Source organism: Notamacropus eugenii, chromosome 1 (genome assembly GCF_028372415.1).
Source record: "Notamacropus eugenii isolate mMacEug1 chromosome 1, mMacEug1.pri_v2, whole genome shotgun sequence".
NCBI lineage: Eukaryota > Metazoa > Chordata > Mammalia > Diprotodontia > Macropodidae > Notamacropus > Notamacropus eugenii.
Window position 1 is genome coordinate 210,060,394 of NC_092872.1, and position 20,691 is coordinate 210,081,084.

Consider the following 20,691-nt stretch of genomic DNA (forward strand, 5'->3'; position numbering starts at 1 on the left):
CATATGTCCTGATTCTCATACAGTTCCTCTTTGTGCTATATAACACTTCCTCTTAGGTAAGAGGATCATAGAAGAATACTTAAGACCTTATGGCCTCACTGTGGAAATAATTCATTATTGAACAAGAAAGATATTATGGTGAAGGATTCCTGTTGCCATCACTGTCTAGAACATTAGGTCTTTTAGAAATGGATACCGTGGTGTTCTTGATCACTTGTGAAATGTAAGAGAATCATATTTCTCCTTGATCCTCTTACCCTTGCAGTACTTGCTGCCGATTGTGTTAAATCCTTCTTGCGTTTGCGGACCATTCGCCGCCGCCTGTGTGTATGGTACATCTTCTCAGCAGCAACCCAGGACTTTGGCTTGTTATCAGGAGGAATGGTGATTCCATATTCCCAGCCTGAAATGGAATTTTTAAAGCACTGGCATAAAGAGGTCAATTTGCCTGGAAGGTAAATAAATCTCCAGGAAGTGTTCAGCTGCCCCTAATTACCCTTGGGTCTCTGAAAAATGAGAGATTGTCACTAGAGGAGCTTGCAGATTCTTTCAGTCCTGAAGGTCCATGAGTCTGTGATTATACCTCCCACTCTGCACTGATGAGTTATCTCTGCAGACTCTTCAGTTTCCACCTGACCCCTCTATTGTGCAGTATATGTTCCTCTGCCCCCAGCTCATCACATACAACCACTCAGTTCACCTCCACCATCAGAGCATTCTGAATTTCTACTCTCTGTGCCTTTTTTCTTGTAGCAGTCAGTTAATCAGTCAAGAAACATTTATTAAGCCCTTACTACATGTCAGGCACTGTGCTAGGCACTGTGCTAAATACCGAGGATACAAAGAAAGGCAAGACCAACCCCCGCTCTGGAGGAGTTTGTTTTCCTTCTTGCACTGGAGAAAGTTGCATGTTGGACTATTATGGAGATACACTCTATGCAATCAGAGTAATGAAATGACCAGCGGTGGGATATCAGTTACCTTTTTCATCCACAGCTCGGTTTATATCAAACGTCCAACCATCATCTTCCCATTCCCAGCCAGGGGGACAAGTCATCTCATCAGGTGGTGCTGCCTTTTCTCCATTCTTTTCCAAAGGAAATGAGAAGAGGGAGAGTTAGACAGCATGCAAAGTTGAGAAGCGATGCTGCCACCCCCTTCACTAGATACAGATAAGGGTATTCTTGAGGCCCAAACACTGGAGCATCTTAGTATCAAAGGACCAAATGAGATGGTTTATGTGAAATTTAACATACAATTGGGCAACTAGGTGGTGTGGTGGACAGAGAGCTGGACTTGGAGTCAGGAAGACTCATCTTCCTGAGTTCAAATCCGGCCTCAGATACTTACTGCTACACTAGACAAATCACTTAACCCTGTCTTCCTCAGTTTCCTCATCTGTAAAATAAGCTGGAAAAAGAAATGGCAATGCTAGTGTCTTTGCCTTGGAGACTCATGAAGAGTCAGATATGACTGAAACAATGGAACAAAACATAGATTTCTTATACAGATATAAAAAGACTGAGAAATCCTAAGCTCAGAATCATCATCTCTCCATTATCAGACTGATTAAGCACCTCACTTCAGGGTCATAGGAGTTAAGAATCAACTTGATTTTGTTAGAATGACCATGCTATCTCTGCCCTACTTAATTCCATGCCACTGGAACTTTGGAAACTGATGTTGAGATAACATCTATCTACGGATTCACCATTTTGCATGAAATTGATGAATATATATTGATGAATTCTCTCATATGAATCCTGAAAAAGGCATCATTTTCAGTTCCATCCATGTGGTCTGAGCTTTAGATAATCATCAGGTTGAATACAAAAATCAATACTGAGCCCAATTCCTTTTAGTAGATATCATGATAGTGACAACAGTTATAAGCACAGGAGGAAAATCAAAGACTTGTGGCTGATCAATTCCTAACCTGAATACTTTTACAAGTGACAAACTCCCAGAACCAAGAGGGAATGAGTGACTCACCACATCTGTGTAGCTGTCCTCTGTTAGCTTCCATTCTCCTCCTGGATAGCGGCTTTCATTCTGATACACTTCATCTGTAAACTCTGTGTGACCAGCATCTGCTTCTGTCAGCAAACTGGGGAGAAATCAGTGGTTTGTCTTATTGATGGAAGTTTGTAAACCCAGTGGTCTTATCATAAGATCCCAGAATCAAAGGTGAAGGGGACCAGAGAGACCCAATCTCATTATTTCACAAACGAGGGAAGCAGGCAAATGACAGGTCCAAGGTCATACAGGGAAGGGAAAGGAAATAACAACTTATTAAACGCCTCCTATGTGTCAAACATTGTGCTAAGCACTTTACAAATACAATCTCATTTGATCCTCATGACTACCCTGAGAGATAGTTGTGGTTATTTTCCCCCATTTTATAGCTGACAAAAGCGAGGTCAAGTGATTTGCCCACAGTCATACAGCTAGTATGTGTTTGAAGCTAGATTTGAACTCAGGTCTTCCTGACTCCAGGCCCAGCACTCTCTACACTGAATTGGGTTTCAAATCCAGATGCTATGAGTTCAAGTCCAACACTCTTTCCACCATGCCATGCAGACTTCCAAGAGTTAGAAATTGTCCCATTTCCAAGGAAATGGATGTGATAGTGAAAACAACTGGACTTCTACTATTCACTAGTCAGTAAGATCTGCCAGGGATATGCAGGATACTGGAAGTATCTAGAGCCAAAAATGAAGACTTTTGACCATAATGATAACTGTAAGAGGGGGCGGTAAGAAGGGAATGTATTTCAGGACTGGGAAATGACCAGTGCAAAGATACAGGAGGGAGGAAGATGGATTGCCATTTGTGAAAAACTGAGAGAAAACCAGTTTGGATGGACAATAGAGTATGGGAAGGGGAACACTGTGCCATGAGTCTGGAAAGACAGCTTGTGGCCAGGTTGTCAAAAGATCAAAACGTAAACAAAGTTTATATTTTAGCACACAGGCACAGGGTGACGCTGGAGTTTACTGAGTAGGGGAGCAACAGCTTGTTGCTTAAGAAAAATCACTTCGGCAACTATGTGCAGGAGAGACTACAATGAGGAGAGGCTTGAGGCAGGAAGACCACTTAAGAAAATGCTTGGAATGATCTAACTGAGAAGTGGTAAGAATCTAAACTAAAGGGGTAGCTAGCTGTGTGAGAGAAAAGATGTTATGGAGGCTGAAATAGCAAAGTTTGGCAACTATTTGGATATATGATGTGAGGAGGTTGGGGAGGATGCCAAGGATAGAAACCTGAGAAACTGGAAGAATGGTGTTAACTTCATCAGAAAAAAAGGAAGTTTGAGTTTGGAAGGAAAGAAAAATTCTTATGTAGGCATAACCTACACAGCCTAATTTCAATGCATTCAAGGAAGCTGGAACCCATGATTCCAATCTTTCCTTGTTTCTCTTAATATTGAACTAATGGAAGGAAGACTTTTCTATCTGATTTTTGAGAATGTCAAATAGTATGCAAATAAGGACTTATTTATGAATTAAATCCTGAATATTTAGACTAACTCATTTTCATGATTTTCTTTAATGTATTCTAACAAAATATGGATTTGAATTCTTTTTGGCCTCAATACAGAGGTTGTAACATGATATGTGGACTTTTGAGGGCCTTTTAACTGTCTTCATGAGGTTGAAAATAGGAATTGGGAAAACCAACCCAGAGTGAGGGCACTGTTGCTCAAAGACACTGGTCTAGATCCCAAGGCTTCATTGCTTTGTAGCAATAGAGGAAAGTATTCCAGATTAGGTCTTTGTTATTTGGCCCAAAACATTTAACTGTTTTTGGTGTACACATGTGGTAGAAGGAGGGTATTTGTGTAGGAATCTCCATTTTCAGTCAGTTACAGTGAGAAAATTCTTCCCTCAAGATGATTTGTTTGTTCATCCTAGGATAGAGAATTATCAGCTCCTGTTAGCATGGATGACATTTTCCCCTTTTTCTATAAAATTCTTAAAAATTAACCAGTACTCAGTGTGTACTCAATATCGCATGTTGGTTGGTGGAGATGAGAAATCAATGCATTCATTTCTAGGAATAGAAAACTTACCTTCTTTCAGGATCAACCATCCACTCGCCTTCCCATTCCCAGCCTTTGGGGGGCAAAAAGAACTCTTTCTTGAGCTTTATTTTCCCTGTGACATCTGAAAATTTATGTCGACCCACAAGTCCAGAAGTGCCCCATTTTCCAAACATCAATGCTTGATTTTCATACTGTTTTTTAAAATATAAAAAGAATACCATCAGAGGCAAAGGAATAAGGCCAGTCTAGGGGTTTTAAAATTCTTCTAGGGTAGGATGTTTTTCTTCACTTAACTGGAATCTCCTCTTAAGACCCTATTCCAAGATAGGTGCAGAAAAGATATCTTCCCAGACCCAGAAACAAAGAATGAGCTTCCTCTCTTCTAATCTATATTCATAGAACCTTTCAACCACAGACCCTTAGAGGCAGAAGGGACTTTAGAGGTGATCGAAGCCAACCTCAATTCATGGGACTCCCTCTTTTGACATCCACTTCAGGTTTATATTCAGAGTAGGTGAACATGTTGAGATTCTGATCCTAAACTAAAAAGTCTAGAAACCTACTGACATCATCCCATCTGAGTGTAGTCTTGGGTAGGGGCTAGAGAGTAGATGTGGGCATGGTGATAATTCTAGACTTAGGTCTAAAACACTGAATATAATATTTAAAAAATGAGATACTATAAATGAATTAGCTCCTTTGTTCTTAATGATTTATTTTCTTAATAAAAAGTATCCCTGCCTAGATATTGATGCCAGTTCACCTATGGCCAAAAAAATGATCAAGAAGACAGAATATTAATGTTTGTCTCAGTTTCACCATTAACAAGCTGAGGGACTTTGATCTCATTTAATCTTTCTAGGTCTCAGTTTATGCATCTCTAAAATGGGAACAGCTGTTTATTCCTGTCTACTCCTACTCACTGAATTCCTGACTCTCCACCTATTGTTTTTATCCACTAGTCTGTCCCTAACTCTGCCCATCTTAACATAGATCGTCAATACTTCATTGATGAGTATGCAGCTTAGTCACTAAACTAGAGACAAACTCTAAGAGCTTGGGACATGGCTGGGTTCTGCTGGGTTCTGCTACATCTATAATTATACTATGCAGAAGAGCAGAGCAGAGGAAACGGAAACCCACTCTGCCAATTCCCATTGTCTAGGTAAAGTTTGCCAACCCTAATTACATTAGAATGTTATTGGAGATATAGAGGATAATAATAATGCTTTTTTAATAAATTAATTTATTTTTTAGTTTTCAACATTCACTTTCATAAGTTTTAAATTTTCTTCACCTTCCTTCCCTCTCTTCTCCCCAAGATGGTATGCAATCTTATATAGGCTCTACATATACATTTTTATTAAATATAGATAATAATTCTATGTGGCCTTTATGTTATGGGGCCCTCTACAGTTTTAAAGACTTTTATGTAAGATATTTAAACAGCACGTTAAGATTTACAAAGGGCTTTCTATACATTATTTCAGAAGAGCAGTGCAATAACCCAGTCATATATGTATTACAGGCTCAAGAAAGTTAAGTGATTTGCCCACAGTTAGATGGCTCGTAAGTACAGGAAGCAAGACTCAAACTCAGGTCTTCCAAACTCTGGGTTCTGATTTTGCATCCATTGTACCAAACTGTCTCTCATCTTTTTTTTTGACCTCTGAATGATCCTCACAACCATCCTGCTAAGGAGGCAAGTAGTATTATCACCATGCTCTGTATACAGAGTATGCAGAGGTACTGACTAACTCTTATATGTCAGCAGGAACTTGATATTTTTTACTCCAACCTCTTTCAAAGTGTTGACATTCTGGTTCTGAATGCCCCACCTCCCAAAGTAATCCAAGTCTGATCCCCCAAGGGTCTTCAAAAATGTGTCTCTAATTTCTGAGCTCCTTGGAGCTCGAGGTTCTCTGAGCGTGCTTTTGTGAATCATTACTGAATAAATAAAATGTCATCAGAGTTTTCAGAAACTTTTAGGTCACATAAAAGCCAGGTAGAAAGCAACAATCCAGGCAGAAATCTAAGCTCCCTGAGGACCCTGCCATGTGATACACTCAACGCTGTCACTTTCACAGTTACTTAATCAGTGAAATTCATGAAGAGTTTAACCTCGCCCCCCCAATGGATGTTTGAAAATGGCACAGGCCAGTTCCTTCTAGGGATGCCCATCGAGAAGCCTTTTGATTTTCCAACAGCAAGAAGTAATAAATGGTTACACTCGAGGAATATACCATTTCTGCAAAGACGGTGAATGCTCCTTCTGCAAAGCTGTTAAACTTCTCTTCAACAGCACTTAATCCAAGCCAAATGTTAACACGCAGTTCTGCCGGAACCTTCACACCATTGCTCTTGTCCTGCGGGTACTGGAATGCATAAGGTAAATAGTTTATAGTCTAAATCATGGGCAGTGACCTTAAAACAAAAGCCTTAACACAGGGAGAGGCATTTTACTGTTTCATAGCTCAGGATAACACTTTTTTTTTTAAGCTAAATTTCCTGTTGACGACCACACACAGAAAAATAATAACAGAAAAAGAATGTCCTTCTCTCTTTCCCCAAGTCTGACAATGACAGGAGTTAGGGAATCCAGTATAAACAGAGTATTTCCTCTAAACAATATCCTGTGATTCACCCCCTGTAGTTACCAGAAGCAAACAAAAGAAGTGGCACCTTCCTTCTCTATTTTTCTTATTCCGAAACTAATCCATTAATGAGATTGCTCTGACTCACTGCTGAGAATAATGATGCTTCCTATTCTGTCTAAAGGAAAATTGCAGGAGAAAAATAAACCTGGTTCAATAAGCTTGAGATAAATACACAGCATGGTTCCTACTTTCTTCTGGGCAATCAGGACATGGTATTTTCAAAACAATTCATTTTGGAAATATCTGTAGTTGTTAGTCTGGGAAACATAGGTTTTATATTTTTTAAATTTCATGAAGGGTGACGCTCTATACCTTCAAAAAAATGGTCTGGGTCTTCCCACAATATTTTCCAGAAGCTTCGTCACTGGTGGTGGAATATAAAACCTGGTGTGCAGGAATTCTAGCGTAGGCCAATCTTTTCTCTCCCCGGATCATCCATATGATAATATCTGGCATACTGTTTTGTGGCTGGTCATTTTGTTGAGTAGAAAAAAGGAAAACAAAATCAAGGTTACCTATTCTGCTGGATAAAAAAAGTATCACAGGATTATAGAGACGGAAAGGACCCTAGATCAGAGGTGTCAAACATGAAGCCGACTTGGAATCCCAGGGAACATCACGCTGGTACTAAATGAAGAGCTGGGTGGGATTTGAACCCAAGTCCAGTGTTCTTTCCATTAAGCCATACTGCTAGTCACTGGAACTAGTAGCTTTTGCTGCAATTATGCTTCTTATTGATCTGGTGCCATTTTGTAGCACCAGGTTTCGGTCAGTCTGCTTCAGCATCCCCCTTAACTATTTTTAGCCTAGACACTGGAGCTGAATAAGGCCTTCTAAGACCCTCCTGTCTCACTTCCTGTGGGCCAGGTTTAGGTATTCTGGTCCTTGTTCCGTCCAAGGACTTAGAAACAGACTTCCACAGAGCTAAAACCCCACCTACCACAGGAAGTCTTTCCTGATCTCTCTTAATTTTAGTATATTTCTTCTGCTGAATATCTCCAGCTTATCCTGTATATAATTTGTCTGTAAATAATTGTCTTCCCATTAGACTGTGAGTACCTTGAGAGCAGGGACTGTCTTTTGCCTTTCTTTGGAAGCCTAGCACTCAGCGGAGTGCCTGGCATGTAGTAAACACTTAATCAGTGTTTACTGATTGGCTAACCAAGTTCAAGTTCATTATTTTCTATTCACTTAATTTTGGAATTAAAATATCTGAATTGCTACAATTAAAATTTTGGTGACTTTAAATACCACTCATTCTCCACATATTAATAAACTAGGGTAGATCAGCCTACTCTTTATTCCAAAGAACCATTTCCAGACCATTGATCCACTGCCATCATTTTAATTCTCATTGGAAATCCTCACCAAATCCTTGCTACTATACTTGGTACTACAAATCCTTATTATGATAATCTCCTATCTTTAATGCTAATTTCAACCTGCCTCAACGACCTCAGCATTTATCCCATATGTTTCTTCTCGACACTCTCTGGCAATCATCCATCCATCCACAAGCCTGTATTAAGTACCTACTGTTTGCCAGACAATGTGCTAGGTGCTAAAAATACAGAAACAAAAGAAGATTATGCCTGCCCTGAAGGAGATTATATTCTGCTAGAGGGATAAAATATATCCACATATAAGTAAATGTATTCAAAATTAATACAAAGTGATTGTGTTACATAAAACTATCAGTATAAAACTAATACCAAAGGGATTGTGAGGCGTGGGAGGAAGTCAGGGAACACTAACAGGGAGGATCAGGGCAGGTCTGTTGAAGAAGGTGGCATGTGGATTAAGCCTTGAAGTGAGCTAAGGGTTGGAAGAAGTAGAAAGATTAAGGGAGTGCATTCTAGGCATGAGGGAAAGCCTGTGCCAAGGCACTAACGTAAGAGATGAGACCTCATGAACAGGGACCAGTCTGGTTTGTCCTAGTTCAGCCAGAACAGAATGCACGAAAGGGAGTAAGGGAGTAATATGTATTCATACTGGAAAGAGGGACTGGAGCCAGATGGTGACATGTTTTAGATGCCAAACAGAGGGGTCCATGTGATTCCCCTACTCAATAAACTCTAATAATTCCCTACTGACTCTAGAATAAACTCTAAATTGCAATATTTAGCTTTAAAAACCCTTCACAACTTGGCCTCCACCTCTTGCAAGGCTCATTGGGTATCACTCCCTGTCTCATGCTCTGGAATCCAGCCAATCTGACCCTCTCTCCCTTCATCACATGTGGCAGTCCATCCCTTTCTCCTCTCTATGCCTTTGCATTGACCATCCCTTAGACCTACCTACTGCTTGCTCACCCTCACCTCTTAGCATGCCTAGCTCCCTTCAAAGCTCAGCTCAATTTGGTACCTCCTACATGAGGCCTTCCCTGATTAACACACATGCACACACACACACACACACACACACACACACACATACAGGTCTCCTGACCCAAATCATCTTGTAGTTATTCTCTGTGTGTTTTATATTTGCCTACTTTTTGACAGATTTTCCTTCATAAAATGTAAGCTCATTAATGAAATAAGACTATTTCATTCATCATATTTGCATTCTCAGTGCCTAGCAGAGTACCTGGCTCACATTAAACTCTTACTAAATATTTATAGAGTAAATGTGTTAGAAAGTTTTTCTTTCCATGGAGGGAAAACCTGACTCAGTATCTTTCATTCATCATTCTTTGTTTTGTCCTTTAGAGCCAAACAAAATAAATTTGATTTCTCTTCCACATGATGACTCTTCATGTCCCCATTAAATCTATTCCTCTTTAGGCTAAATATCCCAGTTATTTCAAGCAGTCTTCACATGATAGGATGTTAAGTCTTTTCACCATCTTAGCCTCCAGTTATCCGTCCCTCATAGCCAGTCACTTTCATCCTTCCCTCATTAACATTCTGAACCAAGAGGAGGAGGTTCTCCAATCTTTTCTTCCAGTTTAATCTGAGAAGGCAGAATAATTTTTCTCCTTTACTGTTTTTCATTCCTCTTCCCTGTTGACCTGAATTTCTTTATTTTTGAGGTTATGTAAATCTTCCCACCAAACAGTTCATTGGCAGCCAATATTAAAATTCTAGACTGGAATGTTATCTCATGTAGTTAGGTGAGTATTGGCTAATGATCCTGCCGAGCCATCAGTGTCCACCCCTGCAGAAAAGTTCATTGTCAGGTCAGCCCCAACACTATTGGTCCTAACTAATGACTGAGCCTGGAAATATACAGAACAGGCCCAGAGGTCTGACCCAACCAACAGATGACCACAGTTTGGTCCAGAACCATGAAGACCCACCCATAAGGCTAAGCAGAAGACTATAACATCCTCCAATGTGGCCTCCTTACTAGCCCATGGGGAGAGGACCAGGACCAGGATCAGGGCATATCTACATCCCTGAAACTGTTTTCCAATCAAGCTGACCTGTAAAGCTTCTGGGACAAGATATTACATGTCCCTCTGCTCCCAAGTTAATCTTTAGTAAAATGTAAGCTCATGGTAACTATTTATGAACATGAAGTGGGTAACATCTTTGCACAGAAGCATCCATTCTATTTTTGAGTTCTAACCTCTTCAGTAAGTTGCATTAGTTTATCAAACCAATCTTCAATCTCCATCAAAGTGGACTTCACATCAGTGGCTTCCGACCTCATTTTTGCTGCTGCTTCCTGGATCTGGACAAGGGATCTAAGACGCAGCTTTTGGATCTGAGTGTCTAGAATGGTGACGTTAGACTTTCCTTCCAATGAAGGCAATGGCATGCTAAAATCAAAAACGAAAAGCAATGATCTTTCAATAATAACCTTTCAGTGCCCAGTCACATGAAATCTATACCATTTTGAAAATTTAAAAACATTAGAGAAAATACTTGGTCTTCCCTAGGCCTCTATCACAGTATGCCAAATGTCTTAATTCAGGCCACAAAGATTGCCTGAGTAGTGGTCATACAGTGACTATGAAATATTCTGACATTATACAGGGCTTCATTGTTGTTATTCAGTTGTGTCTGACTCTTTGTGACCCCATTTGGGGTTTACTCAGCAAACGTGCTGGAGTGGTTTGTCATTTCCTTCTCCAATTTATTTTACAGATGAAGAAACTGAGACAAACAGGGTCAAGTGACTTGCCCAGGCTCACACTGATAGGAAGTGACTGAGGCTGGACTTGAACTCAGGTCTTTCTGACTCCAGGGTAGGCACACTATCCACTGTGCCACCTAGCTGCCACAGGGTTTTATACAAACACTCTAAATTATGCAGGCACTTTTCAGTTGTTTTTTGGTTGTATCCCACTTTTCATGATCCCACTTGGGATTTTTCTGGCAAAGATTCTGGAGTAGTTTGCCATTTCCTTCTCCAGTCCATTTTATATATGAGGAACTGAGGCAAACAGGGTGAAGTGACTTGTCCAGGGTGACACAGCTAGTCAGTACTTGAGGTCAGATTTGACCTCCCTCCCAGGGGAGGCAGGCTATCCACTGTGTGACGTAGCTGTTCCCTCTAAATCACAGAAGGTAGAAAATCTGACTTCTGAATGTAGGCTACAGGGTATAGGTCCTAATCTAACTCATCCCATTTGTCCAGTGGTCCAGCAAGCAGTCTGAAAAGATGAAGGAACCAGGGCATCCAGGGATGATTATGAATGCCTTTTCTGGCTTCCTAGAATTCAAGAATGTCTGAGAAAGAAGAAGGAACTAAGTCCTACACTTTAAAGATGAGGGAAGTGAAACCAGAATGATTGCGTAAAGTAAGTGCTTGGTCCCACAGCTAGGGAATGGTAAAGACAGAATTTGACCCTGGGCTCACAGGCTCATGGAATCACAGAACCTTGCAGCTGGAAGGGGCTACCAATCATCTCGCCTACCCACTTCAGTGCCCTTTCCACCACGTCACCCTGGCTGGGAAATGGGCATTGTTATCAGTCCCCAGAAGCTTTACTCCCTAAGTGCCTCATTCCTAGCAGAAGATTAGTAGTTAACCAGATGTGCACTTGGAGGAGGTGGGGCTGGGATTTACCTGGAAAGAGAAGAAAGCACACCTTGTAACACCTGGGATTTCTATATTGCTGAAGGGCAGGAGGCAGGGGTGCTGGAGGACCAAAAAAAAAAAAAAAAGTATGTAGATCCTTAAGATCAGCTAGGTGGTGCAAGGGATACAGTGCTAAACCTGGAGTCATGAAAATCCATCTTTCTGAGTTTAAATTCAGACTCAGACACTTACTAGCTCCTCTGTGATCCTGGGTAAGTCACATAACCATTTTTCCCAGTTCTCATCTATAAATGAGCTGGAGAGGGAAATGGCAACCTATTCCAATATCTCTTACAAGAAAATCCTCAAAAATGGGGTCACAGAGAGTTAGGCATGAGTAGAAACGACTGAACATGTCCTTAAACTAAGATGTAGTGAAGCTGTATGACACATTTTGTTTCTCAGATACAATGCCTGATCTCGCCAGCTTGGAGAACTCCTTCCAACACAGATCCCGTCCTGTCCTACTGCCTGGCACATAGGCAGGGGCAAATTAATAAAATCTGTCTTAGTAGTTCCTAAGCAGCTACCAGTGGCACACAGAGGCAAAATAACTTACCTAGTGTCATATGGCTGGTGTGCGCCAGAGGCAGGATTTGAACCCATTCTTCCTGACTCTGTCCACTATATCATGTTACTTTTTAACAAAGCCTACAGTCTCCACCAATTTCAAAGGGAGACCAATTATAAACTATACACATCTGACATCATCTCAACTATTTTTGCCCAAAGTTTTGAAGGTCTCAATCATTGAAATGAGCATTTAAAATGAAAGTGGGTGTGTGGCCCCCCCATCCCCACCCCAATGTTCCAACAATAACTATAGCTCTTCAAAGAATTAAATTAAAATTCCCTTCATTGATCAAGCTGATTTGTCATTACTAGGTTTGCCACCAGAGGGCACAAGAATACAGAGAAATTCCTGGGCACTTCAACAGTCATCAGGAAAAATAAAATCTGGCTGGTTCTGGTTGTTTGGCATAATAATCCTTCCTGGAATTCCAGTCTCCCACTAGTTTGGTAGAGAATCCTTGGCCTAGATCTGGAACAAACTCCATTTCTCTTAAATGTCAAATGCCTCAAAGATCTCAGAAGTCTCTTCCATCATAGCTTATGATTGGCCCAGTAGCAACTGAGCGTCCTAATGGAGACCGAAGTCATAAGACAGTTATTAAAACTGCAAATGAAACAGCTTTGCTTTTAGAGTGTTTGCAAATTTAGGAATGCTGTTTCATTAAAGAAGAAGGGTTGTGGGGTGAAATATTCCCTTTCCCTTACTCCCCACATCCATGAAAACAAAGCCATTTGATTCAATCTGTCCAGTGGTCAGTGTGGGTTTGTGCAGGGGATGCTATCTGCTACCCACACACGAGTGAAGCCCCCTCACACCCAGCTATGGAAGTGGGTGGATCGAATTGGGCACATTGAGTAAAGCAAACTGGGCATGCTGGGTGGGGCTGAACATAGCTTCCTTAGGCTACTTTGCACAAAGGCAGAATCTGGAGATTTCCTATATTTGTACAATTGCCACCACTCCCTTCCCAGTGGGGTTTTTTTTGAACTTTTGATATTATCATTATTTTTAAGCCAACAATTCTGGAGGCTCTGAGCTTATTAAGTGGAAGTAGAGAAACCTGGGTTTGAAATCCAGACTCTACTAACTGTATGGGTAGGCAAGTCGTTTTGACCTCTTTGGGTCTCAGTTTCCTTATCTGTAAAATGAGGGAAGGGGGAGAAAAGGAGAAGGGCTATATGATCAGTGACTATGACAAAGTACTTACTATAGGCTCAGGTAGGAAATCTAGAAGAAGATGACTTTACCTTGTGTCTTCTACAAGGTCATCAATCAACTTCAGCCACATTTCAGCCAAACGGTTCCCAGGAATTTTGGCTTGTATTCCTGATTTTAAATTTTCTATGTTCAAGTGCTAATATATGGGGGGAGGGAGAGAAAAAGAATGAAAAATGGTCAGAAAATAGTCTTATGTTTGCCTTACAAGACCTCTCCCATCATTCTCATTTCTTCCCCTTACTCACCTCTCTTCAAGTTATGTATAACGAAGAAATGGAAAAATATTTAATATAGAAAGTTCGGATGGATGTGTGTTTAGAACACACACACACACACACACACACACACACACACACACACACACACACACACACACACACACACACACACACTGGTTCCTGCTGATTGCTTTCTTTAAAATGTTATTGTGATGGTGGGAGAGAGTTGTTTCAGTAGGGAAAGAATGGACAGAATATAAGCTCCTGGAGGGCAGGGACAGTTTTATTCTTGTCTTTGTAACCCTGACACCTGGCACTGTGCCCGGCATATAAGTCACATAACAAATGTTGGTTTATTAGTTCTGAGGGTTTGAAATGCCCTCTAAACAATGAGGAACTTTCTGTTTCCAGCTAATACTGAATTCTAAACATCATTTTTTTTTTTACATCTTAAAAGCAACTCCTGTAGAGAGACTGATTTTGCGGGCTTAGCCTTTGCTACTCTCTTGTCTCCCAGTTTACCATGGACCTCAGTTAGCTGTGGTTGGGCTAGAGGTGGGGCATTTTTCCCATCCCACAGTTCTAGAACATTAGGTATCTTCAGGTGTTAAACAACAGCAGCCACTGCCCTCTATTTACAGGAAATGTCTTGAGGCCTTTGTTTTTTATTCCTGTCAGGGCAGAACTTGGCCTGGTACCAGTCCTGGAGTAGAGTCCTGCCGGCTGGTTTTTCTGTTCCTTGATGATTCACACTGACTCTCAGTGCCTGAGTAAGGCTCATCTACACATGTGAAGTGAGAGAGAACAGAAGCTTTCATGCAGAATCACCAAAACAAGAAAATGCCAAAAAATGTTCAGGGAAATCATCCCATGATTTGAATGACCTAGAGGGTGCAGACACAGCCCATGCCCCATTTGCAAAAAGTTAGATAAAGATCAGCCTGGATCCTTGCCCTCCTACCACTTCAGCTGGTTCCTCTTAACCCCATGTGCAGACAGCCCCACCCAGGCCCTAGGATCCACCCAGAACAGTCAGGAAAAATAAAAAAGGCCTACATATGCCTAGTTTAGGACCACGACTCTGACCAGTTCAGCTTTTGCCTTCTTTCTCGGTGATAAAGCCCTCCCCATCCCTGCACCTCACAAGCTATGTGACTTTGGGTAAACTACTTAACCTCTCCAGACTCTCAGCTTCTTCATGTGTAAAAATAGGGGAAAAGGGATAAAACTATCCTTGTCATATTTCCTGTATGTAAACATCTGCCCTGAATTCTTGCTCTGTACTGCAGGCCTTCCTGGATGGGGACCCTACCTTGCCATCATATGTCCTTACAAAAGACACCCAAAGTCCAGGTGCCATAGCTGGGTTCCTGATCCCCACTAGTACGTAACCCAGACACTGGATGCCTACCTAGACTTTGGTATCAGACTTCCCAGTGATATGAATTGTACTCCAACCTGCCTACTGGGATTCCCTTCTACTAACTCTAATCATCTGCCTAAAACGCTCACTTCCATTTCTCAGAATCACTAGTTTCCTTCAAAGCTCAGCTAAAAAGCCACTTCCTACCTGAGGCCTTTCTTGATTCCTCCCACAATTACTTGTATTTATTTCATATATATTTTTATATATGTTTATATATGCATGTATGTTCTCTCACTCCAACAGAATATAAGCTTCTTGAAAGCAGGGACTTTTCAATTTTTGCCTTTATATCCCCAGTAACAAGCACAGTGCCATTTTCCAATCCATCAATTCAAGCTTCCTTTTTGTATCCACTGCCATGGAAGCAAAAGGCTCTCAAGCCAGAGAACTTGGGTCCAAATCTTCCTTCTCCTCATGTGTATGATCTTGGGCAATTCATTTACTCTCCATGTGCCTTGTTTCCTCATCTGTAAAATGCTAGCATTGAACTAAATGGCTTCTGAGATCCCTTCTAACTCCAGATCTATGATCCTATGGTATTCCTGAAGCACTTGCTCTGTCCTGATGGATCTATCTGGTATAAAGATTCATCTGACCTACTGAGCCCTGATACTGCTAAGTTGGCCCTTAGGAAAGACTATTCCTGATCATCCAATGGTCTAAGACTTCACTTCCTTCAGTAAAAAATCACAGCCCCTCCTCACCTTTGTGGGTGCTCCCCATCAGCCTCTGTGATCTAAAACATGGATCCTTTGAGTACTTAGCTAGGCTAGACCTCTGAGGACAGACACCAACTCATAGCCAGGCCTATATTCAAAGCCATTCCAGTGTGGAAGGATTTGTCAGAGCTTATGGTCCTCTGAGGTTAAACAGAATCTGGGTGAATCTAGGGTCACTTCCACTCCAATACAAGGTATCAGAATAGGTCTTTAGTGAAAGGCCAATGTGACAAGGGGATAAAACTGCTAAGACCAGAACAAGTTCATCCCCAGAACTCCATCTCATAGAAATGGTCTTAGATTCTTTGGCTTGTGCAGAAGGGTCTGGATGTGCAATCCTCCCCATCCCACCTGAAACAATTTCCTCTACCACCGCTCCCATCCATAGCCCTAACTGACCATGAAAAATGGAATAATAACGTTCCCACCAAGGGAAGTCCAATCTTCTATGAGGAAGGCATTGCTACACAGGGAAGCAAAATTAAAGGTCCACCTTTTGTTCATGAGGATTTTTCTCTTTGGTATGAATCTTCACTGTCCTAGCATGAAAGCACCCACCTATGCTCTAACTCTCTGTTTCAATCTTCCCAGTCCTCATTACAGACATTCCTACCCAATTCCCAACGCCTTCTCATCTAATGTTCTGTTGTACTTATTCTGTATATATCCACTAATGTACATGTTGCTTACTCAATTAGAAGCTCCTTGAGGGCAGGGTCTGGTTTTTCTTATTGACTGTATCCCTAGTGCTCAGCCCATCATTTAATTTATTATTAATTTATTCAATTTAATAATTCATTTAATTTGATAATTAATATTAATTTATTCAATTTAATAATTTATTTGACTCAACAATTAATTATTAATTTATTCAATTTAATAATGTATTTAATTCGATAATTAATTATTAATTTATTCAATTTAATAACTTATTTAATTGGTAATTAATTATTATTCATTAAATATTTAGTAAATGACTGTGGATTGAGTAATTAATTCTTCTCTTCCTTTTTGCTTAGGATATCATCTTTGCTATATCTCTACAAGATAGCAGAGGGTAGAAGGAGGGGCTGGAGCAAGAACAGGAAATTTGGAATGACTTACCAGACGCTCTGCCATTACTAGAATAATGTTTACTGCATCCAGTCTGTGACTAATGTCTTCCCAATAAGAAGTCAGAGTGACCACCGGCTTCGTCTGGGCCCATGGCAAATAATAATAGAAGTTCCCTAGTATAGAACATTCAAAGATCAGCATTACATTTAATACTTGAAATGTTACTTGTTTATGAAGTAATCTTTCAGATGAGGCCCCTAATTGATTAACCAGAATGCTTAGAGAATGGAGCATTCTGGTTCATTTAATCTTCTATTTACTTGGGGGGTTAGCCAGATGTCCTTTTTGCTTCAACACTTGTGTTGAAAATTGTATAATAATATCTTTGCCCATTTTCTCTGCCTTATAATAAGAGGTAGCATGGTATTATGGCTATAGGATAGCCTTGGAGTTCAGACAATCTGAGTTCAAGACCAGCCTTTAACTTAAACTAGCTATGTGATTATTGGGTGAATTACTTAACTTGACAGTCATTTCTCTAGGATTAGGAGTAATACACAAATTTGCCAAAAAAAATAGCTCCAAATAAAAAAAAAAATAAAGAAATTTCCACTTCTGACTTTTTTCCTCTGGTTGAGAAACCTCGATAATACATGGTACATTTCTAAGCTTCAGGTTTATTTTGTTTTTACATCTTATTCTGGTCTTTCAGCGAATGCCTTTTCTTAAGCACAGTTAGTCATGAACTGAACTAAAGTGAATTCTAAATTGTCAGAAAAGTAATGATTGCATTTCCTGCATGGGGATGAGATAGGGGAGAAATTCAGAAGGTTACCCTGTCCCTCTTTATATGACTTGCCCAGCCTGAAAAAAGGAGCATATATGACAGGATGGACAGACGCAGCGATAAGTTTGGGGCATAGTCTGCCCCAGATATTTTATTTACCCCATTGACCTTTCACTCCCCAATGTTCAGTTCAGAATATTAAGTAATACTATGCAGGAAAGGGTATGTGGTTCCTGTTTATTGTGCCTTGCCCTGTGCTTCTTTTTAAACTATCTTCCCCCAAAAAATACTAAAGGAAAAGTGAAAACTCATTCATTCATTCATTCATTCATTCATTCATTCATTCATTCATTCATTCACACAACATATTTTTATCTAAAGACTACTGTGTTCAAGGCCCTGTGGCCGTTGCATCGCCCAGGTGGGAGGGAAGGAATCAAAGGCAGTCAGTGCTGAAAATCTCCTTACCATCAAACACAGCCCGACTGTATTGGGTGGTGGATGCCAAAGGCTTGCAGGTGGCATCAAACTTATTGCCGTAATTGCCAATGCTTACTTCAAACTGAATGGCCTCTCCAATGTCTTGCAACATGGTGGCAGAATGAAATACTGCAGACAGGCTGTACTTTCGCCTGCGCTGATATTTCTATGGGTTACAACAGGAGAAAAAAAATCATTGAAGAATCTTTTCTCTTGCAAATACATTTCTAATTGATAAAACCAATTACAGATTTACAACTGGGTCAACCAGTCCAACTCCCTCAGCATGGTATAGTGGAAAGAGTCCTGAACTTGAAGAAGCAGGACCTGAGTTTGAATCCTGGCTCTGATACCGATGATCTGTGTCACTTTGTCCACGTCATTTAACCTTCCTAGGTCTCATTTTGCTCAACTGTAAAATGAAGAGATTGGACCACATGACTTCCAAATCTAAATTGATAATAATAAGATTATCTTGTCAAAATGCTCATTTTATAGATGAAAAAACTGAAGCCCAAAGATAATTAAGTGATTTCCCTAAAGATGATAGCTAATAGCAAAGCCAATATTTGAAGCCTGATCTCCTAGCTCCAAGACAAGATTTATTTCCCCTTATACCATGATGCCTCTCTTGTCATGAGAATATAAGTTCCTGGAGGGAACTTTGTCTTTCTATCCTCAGCACCTAGCACATTGCCTGGCACACAGTAAGCACTTAATAAATGCTTATTGATTGATTATACTGTCAATGGTGACATTGCTGAATCACCAGTGTGCCAAACAGCCCTCTCCACACTATGCACATACGACGATTGTCCTTTGGGACTTGGTTGCAATAGTGATTTGAAGGCAAATGATCATGTTGTCAACCTTGTCTCTTAGATTCACATTTCTGTCCCATGCCTGTGCTCAAGAAGAGCCTTGCCATCTTTGTTGTCTACATGTCCTGTCTAATTGTTCCTCCTACCAGTTCTTCTTGCTCCCATCCCAGTAATCATAGCTTTTCAAAGTCATGCTTCACCATATCCTAGACATTTCTTTAGCGTACTTCTATTGGTGCTGGCTCACTTCCAAATACTGTCTAGTAATGATGTGGAAACCCTACCTGATACGACTTGTTCTGTACGTTCAGCCATTCTCCAAGCTCTTGCTTTTTGTGCCGGTAGACTGGCTTTGGGCACTGGGTAGCCCTTGCCAGTCAGTATAAAATATATCAACAACAAAACCAATAGTCATTATTTATACAGCGCTTTAAGGTTTGCAAAATGCTTTACATGTGATATCTCATTTGATATAGTAGAGAAGATATAGTACATGAGTGAAGTGGACTGAAAGAGCTCAAGTCATTGGCTTACAGTCCAGTAGACCATCCATCTGTCTGGGGGAGATTTTTCTGGAAAGTGTATTGGATTTGGAGTGAGAGCATGGGTTCAAATTCTGACTTTGCCACTAACTACTTAGGTAACCTTGGGCAAGTCCTTTATTCTCCCGAGGCCTCAATTTCCTTACCTGTAAAATGAGGTATTTGGACTAGAGTTCTAAGAGTCTTTCCTGTTCTAAACACATGATTCTATTTGTTCAATTCCATTCAGTTTCTTTGTTGGTCTGTGTATCATTGTTCAGCCTAAGTCAGAGAACCCATTGACCACATTCCACTGTGGAATGCAGTCAAAACAGTTTGAGCCCAAGAAGGAATTTCCTGACTGATTTCCCTTGGGCTTTTCCCAGCTCATAGCACTTCAATGACTCTGCAAAGTGATTCATGATCATGCCCACCTTGTCTGCTGTGGGTGTGCCTCAAGAGCATGGTTTCCCTTGCAGCCAGGACCAGGCTATAGTCTCAAGGACTTGTGATGGTCTTTCCTGCCTTATGAATTAAAGGGAGAGTAACCACAGTAAAATTTCACTGTTGGTAAAGGCAGTTTTCTGGTTAGTTGAGGTTTTATCCAGAATAACCTTTGTTTTATAATAACCAATTCTTATTGGAAATCATACAGTGTTTTAGTACAATGTTAAGTTTTGATAAGAAGCACAGATTATTATTTTTTCATGGTGTTTTCCTTTAGCTTTGTGTTTTCTTTCCTAGTATAACTAATATGGAAATGTTTTTCATGAAGTACATGTATAACCTATGTCAAAGTTGCTTATCATTTCAGGGAGGGGAAGGAGAGTAAAGGAGGGAGAAAGTTTGGAACACAACATTTTTTAAATGAATGCTAAAATTATCTTTACATATAATTTGGAAAAATAGCATTTAAAAGAAAAAAAGAAGCACAACTGAGTAAACGCTTCCTTGATCATTCAGAGCCTTCAGCAAATAGGCAGTCAGCAGGTCTCAAATATATTGATGGACAGACTCTCATATATGTCACACCTGTGACTTTGGTATGACCTTTGTCCTTGTCCTTTTATAATACCACCACATGTTGGAGGTGCTCCCTTCATTTCCTTTCTCTTTTTTTGAGGGAGGAAGACAAGGC

General features: G+C 40.5%; 1 protein-coding gene across 4 annotated transcripts in view; it reads right to left on the reverse strand.

Annotated features, from left to right (window-relative positions):
- MYOF (myoferlin) overlaps positions 1 to 20,691 on the reverse strand; it is a 143,197-nt gene that overhangs the window by 40,586 nt on the left and 81,920 nt on the right. For all 4 annotated transcript variants that reach the window (XM_072625447.1, XM_072625459.1, XM_072625453.1 and 1 more), the window contains 10 exons: positions 18,200 to 18,377; positions 16,993 to 17,117; positions 13,555 to 13,661; positions 10,276 to 10,468; positions 7,015 to 7,170; positions 6,289 to 6,420; positions 4,073 to 4,236; positions 1,993 to 2,107; positions 982 to 1,087; positions 258 to 403 (listed from right to left, as the gene is read on the reverse strand). In XM_072625447.1, coding sequence (XP_072481548.1) covers positions 258 to 403; positions 982 to 1,087; positions 1,993 to 2,107; positions 4,073 to 4,236; positions 6,289 to 6,420; positions 7,015 to 7,170; positions 10,276 to 10,468; positions 13,555 to 13,661; positions 16,993 to 17,117; positions 18,200 to 18,377 — 1,422 coding nt within the window. The remainder of the gene's footprint in view (positions 1 to 257; positions 404 to 981; positions 1,088 to 1,992; positions 2,108 to 4,072; positions 4,237 to 6,288; positions 6,421 to 7,014; positions 7,171 to 10,275; positions 10,469 to 13,554; positions 13,662 to 16,992; positions 17,118 to 18,199; positions 18,378 to 20,691) is intronic.